Here is a 21,145-nt window from a genome sequence, read left to right as displayed (position 1 = left end):
CCAACACCAAAGAGCTCCTTCCAAGCTACTTTTTATCTGGGCACCTAAAAAAAAATCTATCCCTCTGAACTAACATAAATTAGCAACCCAAGTTGTAACCTAAGTTAATAGTCAATTCATATTTTTGGCAAAATATATGCTATCAAATTTTGACCCACTGTTGTTTACATGATGAACAAAAATGCTCGGCCTAAATGGAATTTGTTGCCTTCCCTCCTCCCTGTTGAGTATTTTTTGGGATAGGTAATTAGATATGCCCTCAGGAAACTGTTCTGGGAACCTTAAGGATATTTTTATAGTTACAGCATCCCTGGAAAGGATATTTATGAGGCAACGGACAGAGCAAAATAACTTGGATGTGTCATGGATAATCTCAGCATGGGATTCTAAAGCTGTATGCCTTCCAGCCCACTGCTCTAGCAACCAGGTTACCTGCACAGAGCCACAGTAAATAGGACTAATCAGTTTAGGGAAAATTAGGAGGGTAGTAGAGAACACTGAATTTGATTAAAATGTTCATTCTGCCTTCTATTGAGAATTGAACTGGCAACCTATAATTTAGTTACATTTATGTGAGATGGTGTTATTAAAATGTTTCTTTGCAGCCTTCTCTCCAAATGACCACATAGAACAACCTGTGCTGACGATTCCATTTGTGACTCAAAGCTGGCCTCCCACACACACGGCTAGTGAGAAGGCAGGACTCGGCTTCTACAGACCGATCCATGAATACGGCCCAGCCTTCACCCAATCAGACCTTTACTGCCCTGTGTGTATGCAAGTTACATAACTACCTCAAGAAATGAGTATTCAGGAGACAGTTTATAAACTGCTAGTTAGCGTCATTTAACATTTCACGGCTTTTCATCTGTGGACCGAATACACTGTTTCCCAAATAGCCATTTGACTACAGCTACGTTGCAGCTCAGTTTCCGTCACTAAAATGAAGAACTCAATTATGCATAAACTGTTAAAGTTTCAACATACTTCAAAGATGACAGTTAGGTTGACACTATCACAGATTCTCTAATACTCGCTCAAACCCTGCCACATTGTCACCTCGGTATATTTTTAGAATATATGTAGCAAAGAACAAAAGGACTCTCCCTCTTTTATGTCACAAGAGGGCTCTGGCTTAGCTTGCAGGGAAGTGACACCAGTGTGTATTTATTTGCTGTAAATCAAAGGATTGTGGTTCTGAAGGTGAGAAACTATGCTATACTACACTACACTATACAGTCTGTTCACTATACAACAGATATAAAAGTACTATCATGGACAAATAAACATAACAGGGTGGTTATTGCAACATGGTCTGTGTAGGGTGGTGTGTGTGTGTCTGTGTGTCTAAGACAGAAGGAATGGCCTTCACTATGGAAAGATTAAGTAAATTGTGGTGTGTGTCCCCCACTGAATATCATGTAATTATTAACATCTCCTGGCCATAAGCGAAAAAATTAAGCTGCTGAGTAAGATGTCTACAAGATCCCATTTTTCAACACTAAAATAAAGCAGCACAGTAAGTGCATGTATGTGTATGCACATATATGTAGGGAGAGCACAGTACACCCGATGAAGGTGTGAGACGGTACAGGATACAAAGGTTTACTTGAGCGTGGGACTGACATGAAGAGGGGCCAGGAAAGGAGATTAACAAGGGGAGAATGCAGGTGGAATTGGGAAAGAGAATGTGAAGAGCATTCGTGACAAGGGACAGTGGGGTGGAAGAGAAGCATATGAGATACTTTAAAACATATCTAAATGTCTAAGGTAGCCATAAAGTAAGTTTGCTTATGGCAATGAAAAAAACACAAGGTAACAAGAAGCAAAGCATGAGAGTAGGTAAAACCTTTAGGAATTCCTACTGTCCAGTCTTTGAAAATCAAAACCCAGACTATACCCATATATATATATATTTTTTATACCCATATTTTTAATTAATTGACTGGGGGCAGGAAGTGTAGGCAAGAAGGCAAGAAAGGGTCTCATTCAGATGAACCATGTTGTCCTGCTGGGCAGCACTCACCATGGAGCCCAGCACTCAGCTTATCCTGTCATTTAATACCATCAACTATGACAACACCCCAATGCTCAAGGCAGGCTCCAAGGCCAATAAAATGCAAAAACGGTTGATAAATAGAGGATGCTCATCAGCACAGAAATCTACTAACATTACCTCCAAAAAAAATGATCTGCCTCACAGCTCCACTACTCTGATATGAATTATTAGCACCCAGTGGGAAAATGCTGGTTCATTTAGAATTCCTTGGATTCTTCTGGAGGCTAAGCCCAGCTTACCCAACACACGACTTTCACATACACCCCTCCAGCTCAATGCCTTAAACTGGGCTGATTTTCGCTGATTGCCAATTTGACATTCCTCTGTACAAAGCTGAGCATTAAATACTAACAATGTGGCTCAACTGCTCCTTTAAGTCACCAACATCCTACGGAAAATCAGCAGTTGTATAAGTAGTTAAGTTATTCACCACAAGTACTAAGTAGTTATAATACAAACAACAAAGGTGAAACAATAGGGAAAATTCCTCAAATTGTTCTAGCAGCTCAAAGCATAAGCTACAAGTGAGCCTGTCTTTAGGGTTCAAGTAGAAAAAGACGCAATTAAAACAGTCTAAGTTACTCACAAACATGAATAGTATAAATGATCTAAAACAATGAATAATAATAAAAATAATAGAAACTTGGCTGAGAGAAACACTTTTTTTTTTTCCTAGACCATTTAACTGAGAATTCACATGTACAATCTCATGCCACTCCTGTGGCTTTTCTGATTATCTTTCAACCAAATTACTCTAACCAAGCATTCTTACAAAAGGCAAAACTTATCTGGAGTGAAAACTCTAAAAGCCCAAAATATATTCTAAATGGTCAAATTTGGAACACTTAATCAAAGCTTGGCAGTGTTTCTAACAAAACTATTTGGGACTAAAAATCGTTCAGTTTTATCCAGTACCTTTGAACAATGTGAAGACGAGAGGTTCAAAAAACAAAGACGTGTCAGTTTTGTAGCACAAAGAAGCTGATCTTATTTATAAAAAAAAAAAAAAAAAGGTAAATCTACCATTATACAAAATATTAAAATCAACCTGCACAGTTCTGCCATTAACGTCTGATAAAGTGTGTCATTACCGTTGGCTCCTCACCACCAGTGACAGTTGATGAACGCGTTCTCCTAGTTGGGGCACTGGGCTGTTAAATGTTAATTTACATCAATGAAATGCACTTAGAGAGATGACCCGCTGCTTACTGAATCAGGAATCAGTGTCACTGGGGCAGAGTAAGGCAGGTGACATGATCAGAATCTGTGAAATCCACCCTGTCCAATAATGCTGAGCAGTCACTGATGACCAGAAGGAAAAGGGGACTGTGGTTCCCCCGTCCACCAAGAGGAGGCTTGGGTCGCAACTTGATTTAGGTAACCAATGAAATGACCACCTCAACAAAGTCAGATGCCTTTAAAAAAAAAAAAAAAGAAAAGAAAACTTGCGTGGTTTTACCCCCATTATTAAATAATTAAAAAATCAAAACCAAACCCGCTGACTCATGGCGACCCCATGTGTTACAGAGTAGAACTGCTCCATAGGGTTTCTTTGGCTGTAATCTTTACGGAAGCAGATATTCAGGCCCTTCTTCCGTGGTGCCATGGGTGGGTTCAAAGAGCCAAACATTAGGTTAGTAGTGAGCACAAACCGTTTGCACAACCCAGGGATCTTATTAAATAATTGGCAGATTCTTAAACCTGCCAAACTCGAAACTCAAGAGGCGACTGGTGGTCAGTGAGTGCACAGCCTGATTGAGTATGAAGAAAAAGGAATCATCAGTTTCCAGGAAAGTGAGCTGTTTTTGCATATGAAACTGACACTGATTTTGAAAGAGAGAGAAAGTGCCATTAATTCATCAAGGAAAATCACAGAATCATTTGGTTGAAAAGGGTCCACCCCAGTCCAGCACAGTGGATTGTTGTGTTTTCAGGCAGTCTGCACTGAAACCATCCCAGAAAGGATGCTCTTGTCCAGCCCATTCAGTTTAAACCACCATTTAACTTATTTTGGTTGCTTCGTTTATTAGTATACTCATTAATCCATTTTTTAAACATACAAAACTAAAATCGAGGCAAAAACACCCTTTGAAGCAGAGCAGTAATGTACATAATCGGGAAGACACTGTGATTTCAAAAACCATAGTGGACTCTTTATTTTTTTTTCAAATTCATATATATAGTAAAAGTATTAGTACTAAAAACGTTCAAGGATTTGTAGTAATAAAAAAAATTGGTCAAGGTCAAACATCAAATTGGACACGTTAAAACCATGTAATATTTTCACCTCCAAATGAAGAAACGTTTACGTGCGTCCTGATTTTTAATGTGTGCACCAAATGTCTCCCCAAGGCAGCTCTGGTCTGCCTCCCAATTTGAAGATTTATTTACATATATGTCCTGTTACTAAACCTCCTACACTTGCATGTTTGCTGATAGTTATTAAAATTGTAGGAGAGTGGGAACAAATTATAGCCAATTTTTTAGTCAGCAGAGCTGTCTTTCAGGAGGGTGCAGAGGCTTTGTGGAGTTGAAGATTTAGGCCATTGGTAAAAGAAAAGGAACATTTGGCTGCCAAGCCTGAAGAGTTCTTCCTGTTGAAGGAGACTGCATATGTTCTCAACATAGTGCTCACTGGAGCACAGCTTTTGAGACTGAATGACATATTAAAAAAAAAGGGTGGGTGGGGACTATTAATATACCCCTTCAGTCAAACGAGCATATCAGAATTGGTATTAATTTGAGTGAAAAAACTAAAGCAATGAAGGTTTTAGCATTTTAGAGACTCTGGTGGCAATACCAATTCTTTGTATTGGAAATCTACTCTCTTGGGCGATTTGCTAGGAAAACCAGAGGTGCCCAATATAACCAAATGGAAGGCACAGTTATCATTGTGGCATTTTTATCCCACAAATCATGTACCATATTTTGTTGCGCTCAGAGAAACTCCTTGATTCAGTATGCCTTCCATTTATGGAAAACACATAGTACCAAAAGAAATTTAAAAGGAGAAAGTAACAGCATCCTGAAAGGGTTAAAATGCCTCATTTCTATGCTGAGCGGATTTGCACAGGAAAAACTCTTTCTCAGCAGGCCAGGTGATTTTAAATAAAAGCTGAAAAAACCAAGTGATGACTGAAAATGAGTGTGGGTTACCGGTGGTAGATGAGCCTGCTCAGCCACCGCATCCGTGACACTGCATGACCTCAGTCTTGAGGAGGGCTCTCTTTGCTGGAGGCAGGAAAGGACAGAAAGCATCAGGAAAATGGACTCTGAAAAACAAGCTTCATTAGCTTAAAAAATACCTCCCTCAGTCCTACTCACTGCACTTAGATATTAAGAGATAATTAAATGAACTACTAAGAAGACCAGACTTAACGGTCTAAGACTGGAGGCGCCCCAGAAAGCATGGCCCCTGGTCTCTCCATCACCCCAGAACTAAAACAATTTCCAAGGCCAACTCTTCAGACAGGGATTGGACTGGTTTGTGGGACATAAAGTGATACTCGTGAAGAATGTGCCTCTTAGACAAGTAGATATAAGAGACCAAAGGGGCAGCTTCTGTCCAGAGGTTAGAAGGGAAGGCAGAGAGAGTAAGGAGCTGGTTGAATGTTCATAGGGAATCAGGGGCGGAGGGGAGGAGTGTGCTGTCGCAGAATTGGGTGAGCGGCTGGGGTCTCATAACAATGTATTAAAAAAAAAAATTCTGTATGGGAGACTAACTGGAAATGTTAACTTCATTTAATTACATCAATTAAAAAAAAAGAGGTAATTAAATGAAATCATCGTCTTTTCAAGAGCAGAGGAAACAATCCTTTAGGAAGTCAAGTTATCATTCATTTTCATTCTCAGGGTTTTAAGCAAGAGGGGATTTTGACGGGTCCTTAATTAGAATTAATGGCAAAAATAAAAGGAGGCCAAAACACAAAAGGAGACTCAACAGGCCATTGTAACCCTACCAGTTGCCATCAAGCCATGGGCCGGGGGCAGGGGGCTTTTCATGTCTTTCCACAACAGTTAGTGTGAAGGACTCATTCTTTAGTACAAGTTCATGCTACTGTCCTTGAATATAGAGTGACCCTGATAAGCAAAATTAGAGAAAAGTCCTGTATTCTTCTCCTTCCTACTTACTCTTATTTAACAGTTTTACCAGACTTGAAGAAAACATTCTTAAAATAATGTAACATTGTCCTTGGGTCTTAAGGATATTTTATGTATCTAGAATAATCAAATGCAGGCGCCCCCAGTATGAATAACTAGAAATACTAGCTTAATATTAATGTTGAAAAAAAATTCATGTTTTTTCACTTGGTAGACTAAACATGTACAATTGCTATAGTTTCTGTGGTACTTCCTTTCTTTTATAGATTTTAAATATAAATCTTCATTGCTTATGTTGTTTCCATAGCAACAGTCCCACCAATTCAAATATCCCATACATGCACACTCCTTTTTTCTTGTCCCTTTAGAACTAAATTTTCATCTCAGTGGTATTTCTCTTTTTGAAAAATATTCATAGAATTTTAATGTGAAACCACATTAACTGAGTAATTACTGTAACTCATGCAAAACGGGCCAATGTTGTCTTTTTAAATAACACACTGTTGCTGAAGGAGTAACCATTTTGTTTGAGTACCTACTGCTTCTACATTTTATGCAGTCTTCCTATCATTTGCATTGATATCATGCTAATAATGACTGTTTTTTCTAGGATGCCATTTTCATGGCATTGACTACCATCATTTACTACAGTCCATCTTTAAGTTCAATTACTCCAGAAACACTGAGAATACATTTGTTCTCAATTCCGTGCAAGAGCAAGAATTTCTATGAGCTTTTCTGCAGTTTTGCCCCATCAGACACTAAGAGGCCACTGCATTTAGGTCTTCATGGCTGATTCCCCTGCTGCTCACTGGGGCCTGGCCCCATCTGAAGCTCCTGGAAGGAGTTCATCAGATGGCTGAGTACCCAAGTTCAAATTCTACCTTGATGTCAGTGTCACAAGTTACAACCTTTCTCAAGGATTTGTACTCTGGGACTTAGATGTCCCCCACCTCCCATTCTAACACAGACAGGTCACTTCAACACCATGCCTTCATCTGTGAACTGGGAATGATAAGGCATGCAGGGTAAGACTTTAGAGGACTGATTAGGAGGGCTGCTGTCCCCCAGGTCCCTGTGTAAAATACTACCTCTGTGACGAAGGTACTATACATGAGCTTTTGGCAGGGGAAAAAAAAGGATTCTACAAAAAATAAAACTGACAATTGCAAAACTCATAGAATCTTATTCCTTTGAGTTCTTTACAAATGAAAAAGATCCTAACCTGCTCAGGTTAATTTTGGTATAGTCCTGCTTTTCCCAGGAAAGGAAGGAAAGAGTTATCTGCGAGCTAGAAGACCTTCATCAATATTTGCACGCACAATTCTCTTAAAGAAGCAAAAAAATGATAAATCGTTTGCTTGACTTCTTGATCAAACAAGATCATTACTTACAAGCAAAGAGCTGAACTGTTCCCCATTGGAATCTGGAGTGATCTGAAGTCTTCTGCTCAGTTCCTCTGACAGCTCCTGAGGACTCGTCCGAGACACAGGGGAGGCCGGTGGGGGTGGCAGGGTCAGGCTGAGTGAGTCCCCAGTGAGATTCACTTCTTCTGAAATGGTTTCCCACGGCTTTCAAGGAATGAGACACTGCAGTAAATACCAGAACTGGGATCCTCCTGTATCCCTCCAGCAAAAAAATTTGTAATAACAATAACCACTGGGGTAACTATAATTAAAATTTACTGAGCACTTAATGATGAGGCACATGATCTTCACAATAACCACAAGGAAGATAGGACTACTACCCCAGTTTACAGATGGGGAAACTGAGGCACAGGGAATTAATTGCCCAAGGTAGCAGAGCTAGTAAGTGGCAGGACCAGGACTTGAACCAAGGAAGCATGGTCCCAAAGGCTGTGCTAGTAACCCCTTTATGACACCACCTCTCGGAGCAGTGACTTATTTCTGGAACTTGTTACTATATGCATATCCTAAGGAGCTAAGATATGCATCTGTCTGAGAGCTAGTAGATGCTTAGTCATTACGTGCATGCATATAGTAAAAATTACCCTCAGGTTGTTTATTTGCACGGATTTTTCTGTTGAAAATGCACAATAAAAACAGCATAGTTGCTATAAGCCATAATTAAACACTGGTATAAAGTAACTTTTGGTGAATTTATTACAGAATCATTAATTTTTCTTTTCCACTTTTGATCACTGGAACATTTTATAAATGATATCTTTCTGACACAATGCCTAAAAAAAATATATTCCTAGTAAGTAAACAAGTTGGTAAAGCAGCATGGAAATTCTGGTCACTGCTAATTTATTGTTTAATTCATAATTCCCCCCCCCCAACAATGTACCATAAACAATGAAGGGGAAAATTATAAACATCTCTATTCACTCAAAGTCGTATTTTCTAGATAATAAATCTCTTTCAAGAAGTCACAACAGTGTGGTAAAAACTTGTATTTTGAGACCCAAATAAGGCTCACTCAATTGCTCAAATATGATAAACATGTTGCCAAATGAGACATGGTTAGACCCTGGGGAAAAATATCAAGCGAAAACATCTTAAGATTTCTACGGTTTCTATACGAAAAATAACGTCATTCCCTTTTATAATGATATAGAGATACATGTATTTGTCAAACATGGCTTTTGCAAGCACTTTCTAAGTTAATTAATACCCAGATGAAAGTCTATTAGCTACGAGAACTTGTTCTTTCTTTCTAAGCAAGGCTTCCTGAGAAAAGAAATTACAATATAAAATCAACCTGGAAGACTTTGAAAACTTGGAAGCAGCTCAGAGTGACTTCGTACCTCAGGGACATCTCCCCCTTCTGTGGGTTCGGGCTCCAAGTCCTCACTGATGTGCCTGCGGGAGCGGAACCGCCGGTGGGCGGCCTCCTGGTTTATCTGCCGGATGTTGTTGTCTGACTCGGAAGACACATCCCTGGGCCGTGCGGAGGTAAGGGGGAATTGAGGAGAAGAGAAGAGACATTGAGAACTTGCCCTCCAACAACAATGAATTCTCACTAAGAACTTTACAACCACCAGTTGCCGTCAAGTAGACTCTGGCTCATGGTGACCCCATGTGTGTCAGAGTAGAACTCTGCTCCACAGGGTTTTCAATGGCTGATTTTTCAAAAGTAGATCACCAGGCTTTTCTTCTGAGGTACCTCTGAGAGGACCTGAACCTCCAACCTTTTGGTTAGCAGCCAAGTGCACTAATTATCCATACCAGCCAGGGACACCCTCAGAAACCTACACATACTAAAATGCCGTGCTCTTAAACAAACACTGACAATTAGCTGGTTGTTAATTATGAGAATTCTTCCACCATATCTTAGCTAATGTACTGTTCTAGGTCCATTTTAATCAAATAAATGCAGTTTTTAAATGTATTAGCCATGATACTCTGAGCCTATTTCGTGCATGTATTACAAAATGAATTTTAGTGTTGAAGAAAGAATAGAAATCAATGTCCTCCCTTCATCTGCCACAGTGACAAGGCAGGCCACTGGTCAACTGTGGCCCCTCTTGGGGTCTAGCAATGACAAGGTAGCTACTTTTGGTCATTAACCATTAGTACACATTCAAAGCTGGAATCTGGAGGGAAATGTTCCTGACCCAGTAGGAATTTTTTTTCAGCTGCTTTGGATTTCATTTTGACCAAATCTCAGAATCATGACAGTGTTTCCTCTCAACCTACTTTTAAAAATTCAGATAAACATCAGGCAATAACTTCCCCAATCTACTGGGATTTGAAGAACATTGCAACTTCATACCCTGTTTTGTCATAAAACTTTCTCATTCAGGATCTGAAACCATTGTTATAATCTTGAAAACTTTTTTGGAATAAATTACAGGCAACCATCCTTTAGAAGAAACACGAGTTGGAGGCTTTCAGAATAGAAGTTTTCAGAGAAAATGCTCACATAATTTTCAGAAATATACCATATTCCATTAGCAAAAATCATGTAGCAAGTTAATATTCCAAAATATTTGAAAACATCATTATTTCAGACAAATTGAAATATGGTGGTATTAATCAAAACTCGCATTATATTCTTTCTAAAATGTAGGTTTTAAAATTTTCTAATAGCCTTCAACTAATTCGTAACATACCATATGCCACTAAAGAACACTTTTCAACTAGTATCACTGTTCCCAAATAAATATGGGACTCTTAATGCCAGTTTCTGAAACAGTTTAGTATTAATTTATTGTGAAAGTGGATACAGTGAAAGTTAATTTCTGTTTAATCCACAGTTAAATTATAACTCCTTATTGTTAAAATCTGAATGAATCAAGTTTTATTATATTTGCACACACAATACACAAGCTTTTGCACTCTAACAGAAATTTTATACGTTTTATTGTTATATTAAATTACAACACTAGACTTAAAAAGTACACTAAATAAACAGAAATATCTTAAGAACAACTGACGTAATTATGACCATAGAGAAAATAATTAAAATCAAGGGAGACAAGTGTACTAATGAAACCATCACAACAGCATGGTTAAAAATGACCTGCTGGGCAAGTTAAAAAATGTAATAGTATATTTGTGATTTTATGTTGCTCTAGTCATTTGTATATGGCATTCAATTCTAAAGCACAAAATGATTATAAAAATTCATTAGAATGTATTGCAGAACTGAAAAAAACTTGGAAGGAAAATGCTCAGAACACATTTTAGAAATATGTAAAATACTCCAGTAGTGTCTAAGAAGGCCAAACAAGCTTTCCGTGACCCTCTTAGACTTTCATGAAGGATGAAAGCAACTTCACTTTATAATGATCGACCTCGACTGAAAATATTTTATATCCAAAGGTTTTATAAAACTTTAAAAATTTCATTTGAAATGTCAGCTGTGGTTTTTATTCTATCAACACTGAATGTCTACTATGCACCTGGTCTACATGAGGTGCTTAACACATACTTGAATTGCTACAAGACTTCTGAGAGATGGAGACAAATAATGTTTTAATATTATTATGTCTATATCTCATATCTTTTAAAAGTATACAAAATTCCTTTATTCTAGAAGGACAGATTTAAAAAAAGGAATGTTCAAAATCACTTATGTCGATTTTCCTTATCCAACAAGCCCAAATAATTAGCAGTTGCTGTTGTTGTACATTATCAAGTCAATTCCGACACATAGTGAGCCCATGTGACCGAGAAGAACTGTCCCATAGGGTTTTCTTGGCTGTAATCTCTATGGAAGCATATCACCAGGTCTTTCATTGGGTGGATTAGAACTGCCAAGCTTATAGCAGCCAAGAGCTCCTTAAAGAATTGGTAGTCAGTGGGAACCAGAAACAATTAAATAGCATAAGAAGCAAGATGCCTCTCACTGTCAGATTCCAACCTGGGGCTCTTAGGGTCTTTAAGGATAATGCGACAATGTTCATGCAAGGGCATCCTCTTGCATTTAATTAAGCAGGTAAGTGAGCCAGTCTGTTGAAACTGGCTAGAAGTTTAAACAGTTACTAATGGAAACACGAACATTTAAAAATATTTCTAAGCTGACAAATTAAAACAGAAAAATGTCTTTATTGGGGGCAAGGAAATAATTTAAGAAACAGCTACATCAATTTTCTTCAATTATTAATTCCTCATATACATTCTTCATTTGACTTTCATGGGAATTAAGCCAATGACAAATCATAAATTTATCAAGGAATCAAGTTCAGTGCCAACTAAGATTAATGTGTCAATCATTTACATTCACAATACATGAATGACTGCAATGATGACCTGAGTCAAATTACTACTAAGCCAGAAGAAAATGTTCAGTGTTTTAGGAAGATAGCTAATAAATAGGGTTAAAATGTGTTCGAGATTAACAAGTTCACCTTCATTACAGAATGTCATAATACAATTCCTCTACATAATTTTTTGATAATTGTGGTTTTACAGAAAAAAGTTTGCAGCTTACATATGAATAGAACAAGGAAAAATCTAAAATTTGGGGGTGTTTTAAAAACCACTACCAGACCTGAGATGGCTGGAGTGTCTTCGATGGCCACTTCCAATTTTAAGGGCTGGAGTGTCTTCGATGGCCACTTCCAATTCTAAAGTTCTAACCCCAGAATGTGGCCTGTCTGGACGGTCCACTAAACATGTGCCCATAGTCATTTGATAAGTGACTCATCTTTAGTCATTCATTCAATCTGCGTCAGACACCAGGGGTACAGGAGCCTTGGCTGCTAACAGAAAGGTCAGTGGTTCGAACCCATCAGCCACTCCTCGGGAGAAAGATGTAGCAGTCTGCTTCGGTAAAGATTACAGCCTTAGAAACCCTATTGGGCAGTTCTACTCTGTCCTATAGGGTTGCTATGAGTTAGGACCGACAGTGGGTTTGGTTTTAATTTATTAGGGGTACATATGTAAGAAGACATGGTTCCTGTCCAAACAGTCAACTAGAATATAGTGTGTTACTTGCTATGATAGGGGAAGCAGATGGCTTTCAGGTTACCTGGGAAAGATACCTAAACCAGACCCGGGGGACAGGAGAAGTAATAGTTCTCCAGAGCAAGGTATATATAGCTTGAGATCTGAAGTCAGCTACTGGAAGGGTTCTAGGGTTTCTTTTTGGGTGTATGTGGGGGGTGAGGCAAGGACACTACCACATCCATGGGGCCCAGAAACAAGAGAACATAATCTAAAAACAACTATGACTGGGCCAATGACTGAGCTGTATGTTTATGTCTGTGGGTGACGAGCTTGGCAAGAGACAAGGCTGGAGAAGGATGTTATAAGCATGTCCTGAGGGCAATGGGCAGTCAGTGAAGATTTGTAAGTGGGCTGGGGTTTGGGGCACAAGACTAGAGGAAGGGCAAACCACAGCATTAAACTAGGCAAGAGATGAAAATCATTAGGTCAGTCTTAATGCTTTGCTTAGCACATGGTAATGAGTATCTATTTCCTCAGATACAGCCTCTTTATAAAAGACACTTCTTAACCACATCAATTTTCCTCCAAAGGCTGCTGTGGCATTCTGTGAAAATTGAATCATGAAAAAAATTATTTTTGAATGAAAAGAATTCTTAAAAATAATTCTGGGAGGCCCAAGGGCTTCTGGTCAAACCAAATAAAGAGGAAAGAACCCTGAATGTTCAAACAGTTCAGACGGAATGAAGAGGTTGCTGTGGAAAACATCTCCTTTTCCTTATCCTCTAAACTTTCTCTTGCTTTCTAGTCACACCCTTTGGATAGGCAGGGGCTCCTCTGGTTCCCGACATCACTCCTGGCTCAGCCTCTCCCTTTGGCATTGTTGCCTCACTAATGGGGACAGTCACACATTGACTCCTCCTTAAACTGCATGTGAACCTGAACTGGGATTAAGAACAATATTTTTTCCTTGTTGCTTCTATACTACTGATGAACCAGCATTAAACAAGTTATACCTTTTGTTTTTGTTTGGCTCTTGGGGACAAAGATACATAAAGCAGAGATGGAATGCTTAAAAATTGTATAAAGTGTTTTCTCAGGAATTTCCTCATTAGAGCTCCACAACTCTGTGAGGTAGACAAAGTAGTAATTAACCCCATTTAGTCTCATAATATGAACTTCAATCTACATGGAAATTAACTATTAGTGAAGTTGAACATTCTTCCATATATGCACTGGCTATTCGTATTTCTTCCTTTGTGCATTGCTAGTGATCATTTCTCTACAGAGGTTACGTGACACTCTGGTCCCTAGAGTGCTACAGTCTTAGATACTCCTTTCTTAAGTTGTTCAGAAAAGTTAAATAATGGTGCTTTGCTACCAAGATTCTTCTAATCACTACATGTAATTAAGCTGAAGGTATGTCCAAAGTTTGTTTTACTACAGATAGCTAGAACAGTCAAACGGCTTATAATAGATTTAATAGCCGTGGGCATAAAAAGGAAACTGTAAAAAAGAAAAAAAAAGAAGCAATAATAAATAACTAAAAAGGATCAACTGTACCATTTCCATTTGTATTTCCATGGAAAAAAAATCACAATAAAGCACAGCTCAACATCACAGGGATCTTCTGATATTTAGACTATTCACGCTGTCTTTCAGATGTTGCTAAGGAATAATGAGCTGGTGTCCATGGTGTGCAGTCCAGTCTAACACTAATAAGACAGCTAGCTGATATTCAGGAGAAACCACGTGGGGGCTTAGGGAGGACTGGCCTTTTGTTGATCCAGAACCTACAAGCTTTATCTCTAAATTAAATAAACCTGGACAAGACTTGCCCATCCACAGTCATAACCCAGAATATCTCTGAAATTTTTAAAGATAAAATGTTTATCAAGAATATCATCCATTATATTGCTAATGCCACTTGGTTAAAAGACATCATACGCAAACTTCTTTCAGAGTTTGGGTTGAAAAATCTCACCTACTTTATACTTCCTTTTATTACATATTAAAAATTATATTATTCACTGTTAGTTACCTCCTTGTCTTGGCTACTAGGAAGCTCATGATTTCTAGGATAATTTTTCCTTTCCCTTCTTTCAGTATTTTATTTTTGCCTTTTATTGTTTATTAACAGTTTTTACAGGAGTTGAAGCTCAACTAGTGTTTATTTGTTATCTCCAAACCAAAAACTATCGAGTGAACAAACCAGTAATCGGTTCACTGAATGCCTGAGGCTGGTAAGGGATTAGAATAAATAGTAATTACTAATTCTGATTTTGCAACCCTCCTATTGTGCTTCTAATTGTATCAAGGGGTGATATATAAACTCCTCAAAAAAAAAAAAAAAAAAGATCTTGAGAGAGTTCCCAAATCAAATAATTAAAGGGAATAAAAATTCAAAAAAGGCCAGAAAAGCAGAAAATGGCAAATCCAATTTGCTTGTTGCTTTCTACTCTGGATTCATTCAGCAGAGGAAGCCAAAGAAGGAAGCAATATAATCCCCAAGTATAAGATAAATCTAGGAAAAATAACTTCTGCTTTATATTTCACAAATCTTACAAATTTAAACCATCACTAGTTTATATTTTAAACAGCAGAATGTGATACAGAGGCAAGAGCATCTTCCTTAAAGTACACAAATCCTGACTGGCTCTCATACGAGGGTAAGTCAAAAAGTATTGCTTCTAGGGTTCCAGTTCATACACACACGGGTTTATTCCAAATAAAACGTGTTTAAACATGACTCTACAATCAGTGGATGGCTGCAGACAAGTTCTCTCAGCAACACATTTGTCTTAGTCTCGTTAGGATGCCTTAAAAAAAAAGGATACTTTTTGTGCCATGGAAAAAAATGATCTTGAGTTCAGGGCTAACATCAAATTTTTAACAAAACTCAAGTGGACATCTTCCCAAATTACTGAAGCTTTGCAACAAGTTTATGGGAATGCTGCCCCACATAAAAACAACAGTTTTTAGATGGATCAAGTATTTTAAGGAAGGTCTGGAAGACCTCAAAGATGAGACAAGAGAGGGAAGACCACTCAGAAGGTTATGGCGACTGTTTTTTGGGATTCCAAAGCGGTATTCTTGACAGATTTTCTTGAAGGACACGGGACGATCACAGCAGCTTTAAGACAATTAAGAATTGCATTGGTGAGAAAAAGGCCAGGAAAGTTGAACCAAGGAATTTTCTTCCATCATGACACTGCACCTGCTCATTCTTCAAGGGTAGCAAGGGCTGTCGTACGAGAATTTTGTTGGGAAACCTTACCCCATCCACCCCACAGCCTTGATCTTGCCCCTTTAGACTTCTTTTTGTTCTTAAAACTCAAAGAACATTTAAAAGGAACACAATTTGAGTCGCTCAAAGATGCCCAAACTGCCGTTTTGATGTGGCGTAAACTGAAGAGTGCAGAATTCTTTGGAGAAGGGTTAGAGAGATGGAGACACCACACTCAGAAGGGTACAGATCTAGATGGAGGCTATGTCGGGAAACAACAGCCTCACATTTTGATATTTTTGTTTAATAAAGGTTTCTATGATTTTGTAGCAATACTTTTTGACTTACCCTCGTACTCCTTACCTTAATGAAGGGGAATCTTGCTGTGCTACAACCATGTGCTTTTGTCACTGAGACATTTACTTTTCAACCTGGTCACTAAAGATGTGCCATGTTGGCACCTGATCCTGTAGAGTGTGACAACGTGTTCCTGTGCTGAATGGTACTCACATTAAGCTTGGTCGGTGCCACTGAGTGGTCCTGTTGTTGTGGTTGACATAGTAAGTACGGCCTAAGTTGTCCACTTTTTCTTCCCACCCGGGGGGCAGAGGGGGAGGAGGAAGCTCCTCCTGGTGCTGAGAAGCCGAGTCATTGGAGTCAACAACTTCCCAGCCATGCTGTGGAATAAAATTAAATGGGTGATTACGACGTTGGTTCTCAAGATGCGAGGAGAAGACAATTACGGCGCATTCTGTGTTTCTCCCTTGTTCCTTTGCACTTTGGCTCCTGCAGTGCCTTCATGTGTTACAAGCGAATATATTCCCACAGAAGGGTAAAATCAGTTCTAGAAGAGTTTCAGAAATATTCTGAGCAATGGTGAATGAACTGTGCTGCCTTCTTAGATGACTATACCACAGGGAGCAACACAGATTTGTATTGGGTTCCACGTAGTCTGCTAAGTCTGTCACACTTTACTCTTTTCAGATTTCATGTTTGTTATTTTGACTGTGGAGAAGCCCTGGTGGCACAGTGGTTAAGGTGTTCAGAAAGGTTGGCAGTTTGAACCTACCCGCCACAAGCAGGAGGGAGACATGGTAGTCTGCTTCCATAAAGATTTCAGCCTTGGAAACCCTATGCGGCATTTCTACTCTGTCCTATAGGGTCACTACGAATCGAGATCGACTAGATGGAAATGTGTTTGGTTTATTTTGACTGTACAAAGCAGTGCCAATGACATGGGTTACATCACAGCTGCTGTCTTTTCAACACCTACAGAAGGTAACGGAGCTGGGGAGATGAACCACACTACCTGTGTATTCTGGCAGGAATCACAGCATGGTGACTATGGAGGCTCAGGGTACAATCGCTCCCCAGGGAGGATGGCACCAAGGCTGGCCTCAGGAGGAGGTGAGAAGCCCACTCTGCACCTAGAGCAACATCAGGAGCAGGTGACATTTGGGAGCCGCTGCTTTCTACTTATGCCTCCACATAAACAGGCTTCATGGGACCAGAGCTGGAGTGACATTTTTGTAACACATATTTTAGGCATTAAGTCTTCCTTTCCTAATATCCCCTGGTAAAGTCACTGGAAAATCAAGTAATTCACTGGTTACTGCAGTTGGAAGGCTAGAAGAGTGTAAAAAATTGCTTGGATTTGAGATAAAAATCTGATAATGGGCTTAGGAAATGTTAACAATCAGAACTGCCTACCACCCACTTCACTCCTCTTCACATACAGGGGGGGAAGTTGAAAGCTCACAAGTGAAATACTGCCTGGAAATAGGACCTCCTGGTCAGAGGGGGTTCCGTGGACTTGCCCATAACACATTATTCACACGTCGCATATACGCAACAGCTGCAAACAGATGTGGAAACGTGCCAGAGAGGCCTTGTTTAATAGGCATCTTCAGAACAACATGAGAATCTGCCTAACAAAACAGCACTGACGGAGGTGTGCCGAGTACAATGGGACCCAGGTATCAGTATGTGACTAGAAAGTTAAAAAGCAGCTATGCCAAGAAGGCAAAAAGGAAAATTCCGTTGGATAGCTAGTTCCGAAATGGCATTCCTAGACTAAGGCTTTTCTAATGCAGCCTATCACCTGTATGCCAAATGAGTAAGAAACTTGGAAAAGGTTTTCTGAATCATGTTATCCACATTTTCCACTCTGAAGAAATTCCAAGCGCTAAGAGGAATTTACAAAGAGCTGAAAGTCCAAAGCAATAATAGAATTCGATGTGTGAGGAGAGCTTCACATAGGGGCGGGTCCACCAGTGTATTATGGGGGTAGCATTTTTATAAAGAGAAAAGGAAGGGGGGACTCGTCAATTATCAGTGCTATAACATAAAATGAAGCATTCATCTTTTTTTTACCAGAACAAAAAAACTGGTAGACTTTCAGAGACAGATTCATGGATACAGGTAAGTTTTTCTACATTTAACCTTTGTAAATTTGTAATTTCTTTAAATTATAAGGATTCAAGTCTAAAAGTAGAATATTAATACAGCTGTAGGCAAGGAAAGCTTGCAGCTTACCTCCATATCATCCCTCTGGTCACTGTTCTCTTCATCTTGACCTCCATTTTTCGGCATATAGGCCATTTTCAATCGCAAAAATCCCTTAACTCGAGATTTGTGACTGTGTTATGGAATAAAATTGGTTATAAAGGGTATGACTTGGCTATATCTTTCATATATATGATGACTTTAAGAAAATTATTTTGTTGTTGTTGAGAATATACACAGCAATACATACACCAGTTCAACAGTTTCTACGTGTACCATTTAGTGAGAGATTACGTTCTTCAAGTTGTATGACCATTCTCACTGTCCTTTTCTGAGTTGTTCCTCCCCCATTAATATAAATCCACTGTCCCTTAAGGTTCCTATCTAATCTTTCGAGTTGCTGTTATCAGTAGTATGATCCCACATAGTTCCTAAAAGAGTATGATGACTTTTTTTGTGTGTGAGAAGAAATATAAAAAGTTAAAATCTTCCTCAGAGAAAACTAAAAACCAAAGTATATGGAAAAACACACACCCAGACCCACAAACATATATACATACTCGAGCCTCACCTTCTTGGTCTGAGGAGAAAATCCTTAAACGTATAGGGTCGCTCCATGGTTGGATCTTCTGTCTACGGGAAGGAGAGGTAAATTAAGTTTCAATACTCCTCATAGTTTTGTATTCTAGAGACACCAAACTGGATTACATAGAATACATTTTATTGTTGTAGAACATGGCAATGGTGAAAAGGGAGTTGGTCCCACAACCAGCACTTACCAATTAATTAAGCATCTGTTAGGCCACTAAGCTTTATCTACTCAAGATCCACTAGATGTCACTAACAACATCAGTTTCTAGGAGCCAACTCCAGCCATGGACAAATGACAAAACTACAGTCGTCATTGTCAGCTATAATTTCTAACTGTAGGGTGCAGGTCTCAATCTCACAGAGCTGATCAACTTCTAAGTCCCAGTGGTTACTGGTGACCTGCTATCCTTGTGACTCAAGATACCTAAAAATAGAGTTAACAGGAAAATATTAAAGAGCTAATCTTGGGAGGCAATTTTTCTTTATTTTTTATCTCCTTCAAAGAGATGTCCTAGGCATCACCATCAAACTGCCTTTTTCTGATACTTAGTTCATGAAGCTATGAACGCAGTTGTGATTTTGTTCACTTTAGGAGAAGTCAGTATTCATTTTACTATGCAAAGGTCATTGGTCAAACAAAGCAGACAACTGGAAAAATACATGTTAATATTTCATTAATTTTTAAAGACTATACGTGTGTGGAAACCCTGGTGGAGTAGTGGTGAGGAGTTCGGCTGCTAACCAAAAGGTCCGCAGTTCGAATCCACCAGGCGCTCCTTGGAAATCCTATGGGGCAGTTCTACTCTCTCCTATACGGTCGCTGTGGGTTGAATTGACGGCAATGGGATTTGTTTTGTTTTGTTTTGTTTTTGGATACATGTGTAGTAAAACCTCAAATACCTACACCTGTCAATTAAAAATTTAAAATATTTACTTCTGTACCGAGAGACAAATCACAGCACAATGACTTGTTACTATATCATGTGTGTGCTTATATTTTAAATGCTAATCTGTTTATGTCATTTCCTGTTTTAACCTCCCATTGGTTTCCTACTGCTCTTATGAGTAAACGAAAGTTCTCTCCTATGGCCTATAAGGTCAAATATGATCTGGCCCTTAACTATGTTTAACCTCATTGGGAACCTGTCTCTCCATTTGCTCCTTATACTCCAACCATCCTGGACTATGTGTGCCCTGTGAGTGCACCACGTCTAATCCTGCTTTAGGGCCAATGTACTAGCAGCCTCCTCTGCCTGATGACTCTGATTCCAGATGGCCCATGGCTGCCATCCAGGTCTGAGATGCCAGGATGCATCCTCAGAAAGCCCAACCTAAATCACCACCATGAGCCTACCCTTATCACCATCTATCACAGCACCCTGCCTTATCTTTCCCTATCACAGTCTGCAATGAGCTTGCTCACTTATTTACCAGTTTATCATCCATCACTTCTAGAATGAAAGTCTACGGGATCAGAGACTTAGATTTGCTCACTATTGTATCCTTGGTGCCAACAACATTGCTTGGCACAGAGTAGGCACTCAACTAAGCAACTGATTAACTCATCTGGATCTACAGTAAACCACCAAAAAACTTGTAAAACCAAACCCGGTGTCATCAAGTCGATTTCAACTCACAGCAACTTTATAGGACTGAACAGAGCTGCCCCGTAAGGTTTCCAAGGAGCGAACGGCGGATTTGAACTGCTGATCTTTCGGTTAGCAGCCGAGCTCTTAACCAGTGTGCCAACAGGGCTCCAAAAAAAATATGGAATGCTTAATTAATTTGCATAAACCACCAAGGCCTCCAAAATTCACCATCATTGAAGAAAGTCAGTTATATTCTCTAGACCGTTCTTAAGGAGCCCTGATGGTGCAACAGTTAAGCACTCTGCTGCTAACCAAAAGGTTGGCGGTTTGAATCCACCTAGGGGCTCTGTGGAAGAAATGACCTGGCAATCTGCTTCTGTAAAAGACTGTTGTTGTTAGGTGCCATCAAGTCAATTTTTGACTCATTGCGACCTCATGTGACAGAGCAGAACTGCCATGTAAGGTTTCCTAGGCTGTAATCTTTACAAAAGCAGATTGGGTTCCCTAGAAGAAAGCCCAATGAAGACTCTCCAGGATGCACTGAAGGTGTCCTAGTGGAAAGTCATCTCAAACCCACTGATGCTACCAGTATTGTTGGTCAAAATGGATGCTGCTGCCACCTGTCCCAGGGGCATGAACATCCACAAAGGAATCAATCTTTTGGATACACAGTGCTTTCATCCTAAAGAGATTAGTTGTTTTCAGCAGAATTGCAATT

At 39.3% G+C, this 21,145-nt stretch overlaps 1 protein-coding gene across 7 annotated transcripts in view; it reads right to left on the bottom strand.

Annotated features, from left to right (window-relative positions):
* The window catches only part of NEDD4L (NEDD4 like E3 ubiquitin protein ligase), a 379,907-nt gene that overhangs the window by 58,543 nt on the left and 300,219 nt on the right, over nucleotides 1-21,145 (bottom strand). For 6 of the 7 annotated variants that reach the window (XM_004379262.3, XM_004379263.2, XM_023733989.1 and 3 more), the window contains 6 exons: nucleotides 18,819-18,880; nucleotides 18,278-18,380; nucleotides 16,253-16,419; nucleotides 8,931-9,063; nucleotides 7,555-7,731; nucleotides 5,216-5,290 (listed from right to left, as the gene is read on the bottom strand). In XM_004379262.3, the coding sequence (XP_004379319.1) occupies nucleotides 5,216-5,290; nucleotides 7,555-7,731; nucleotides 8,931-9,063; nucleotides 16,253-16,419; nucleotides 18,278-18,380; nucleotides 18,819-18,880 (717 nt within the window). The remainder of the gene's footprint in view (nucleotides 1-5,215; nucleotides 5,291-7,554; nucleotides 7,732-8,930; nucleotides 9,064-16,252; nucleotides 16,420-18,277; nucleotides 18,381-18,818; nucleotides 18,881-21,145) is intronic. The other variant, XM_023733993.1, reaches the window with a different exon arrangement.

The sequence above is a fragment of the Trichechus manatus genome, unplaced genomic scaffold, assembly GCF_000243295.1.
Source record: "Trichechus manatus latirostris isolate Lorelei unplaced genomic scaffold, TriManLat1.0 scaffold00063, whole genome shotgun sequence".
In the NCBI taxonomy this organism is placed as follows: Eukaryota; Metazoa; Chordata; class Mammalia; order Sirenia; family Trichechidae; genus Trichechus; species Trichechus manatus.
This window is presented reverse-complemented; position numbering and strand designations above follow the sequence as displayed.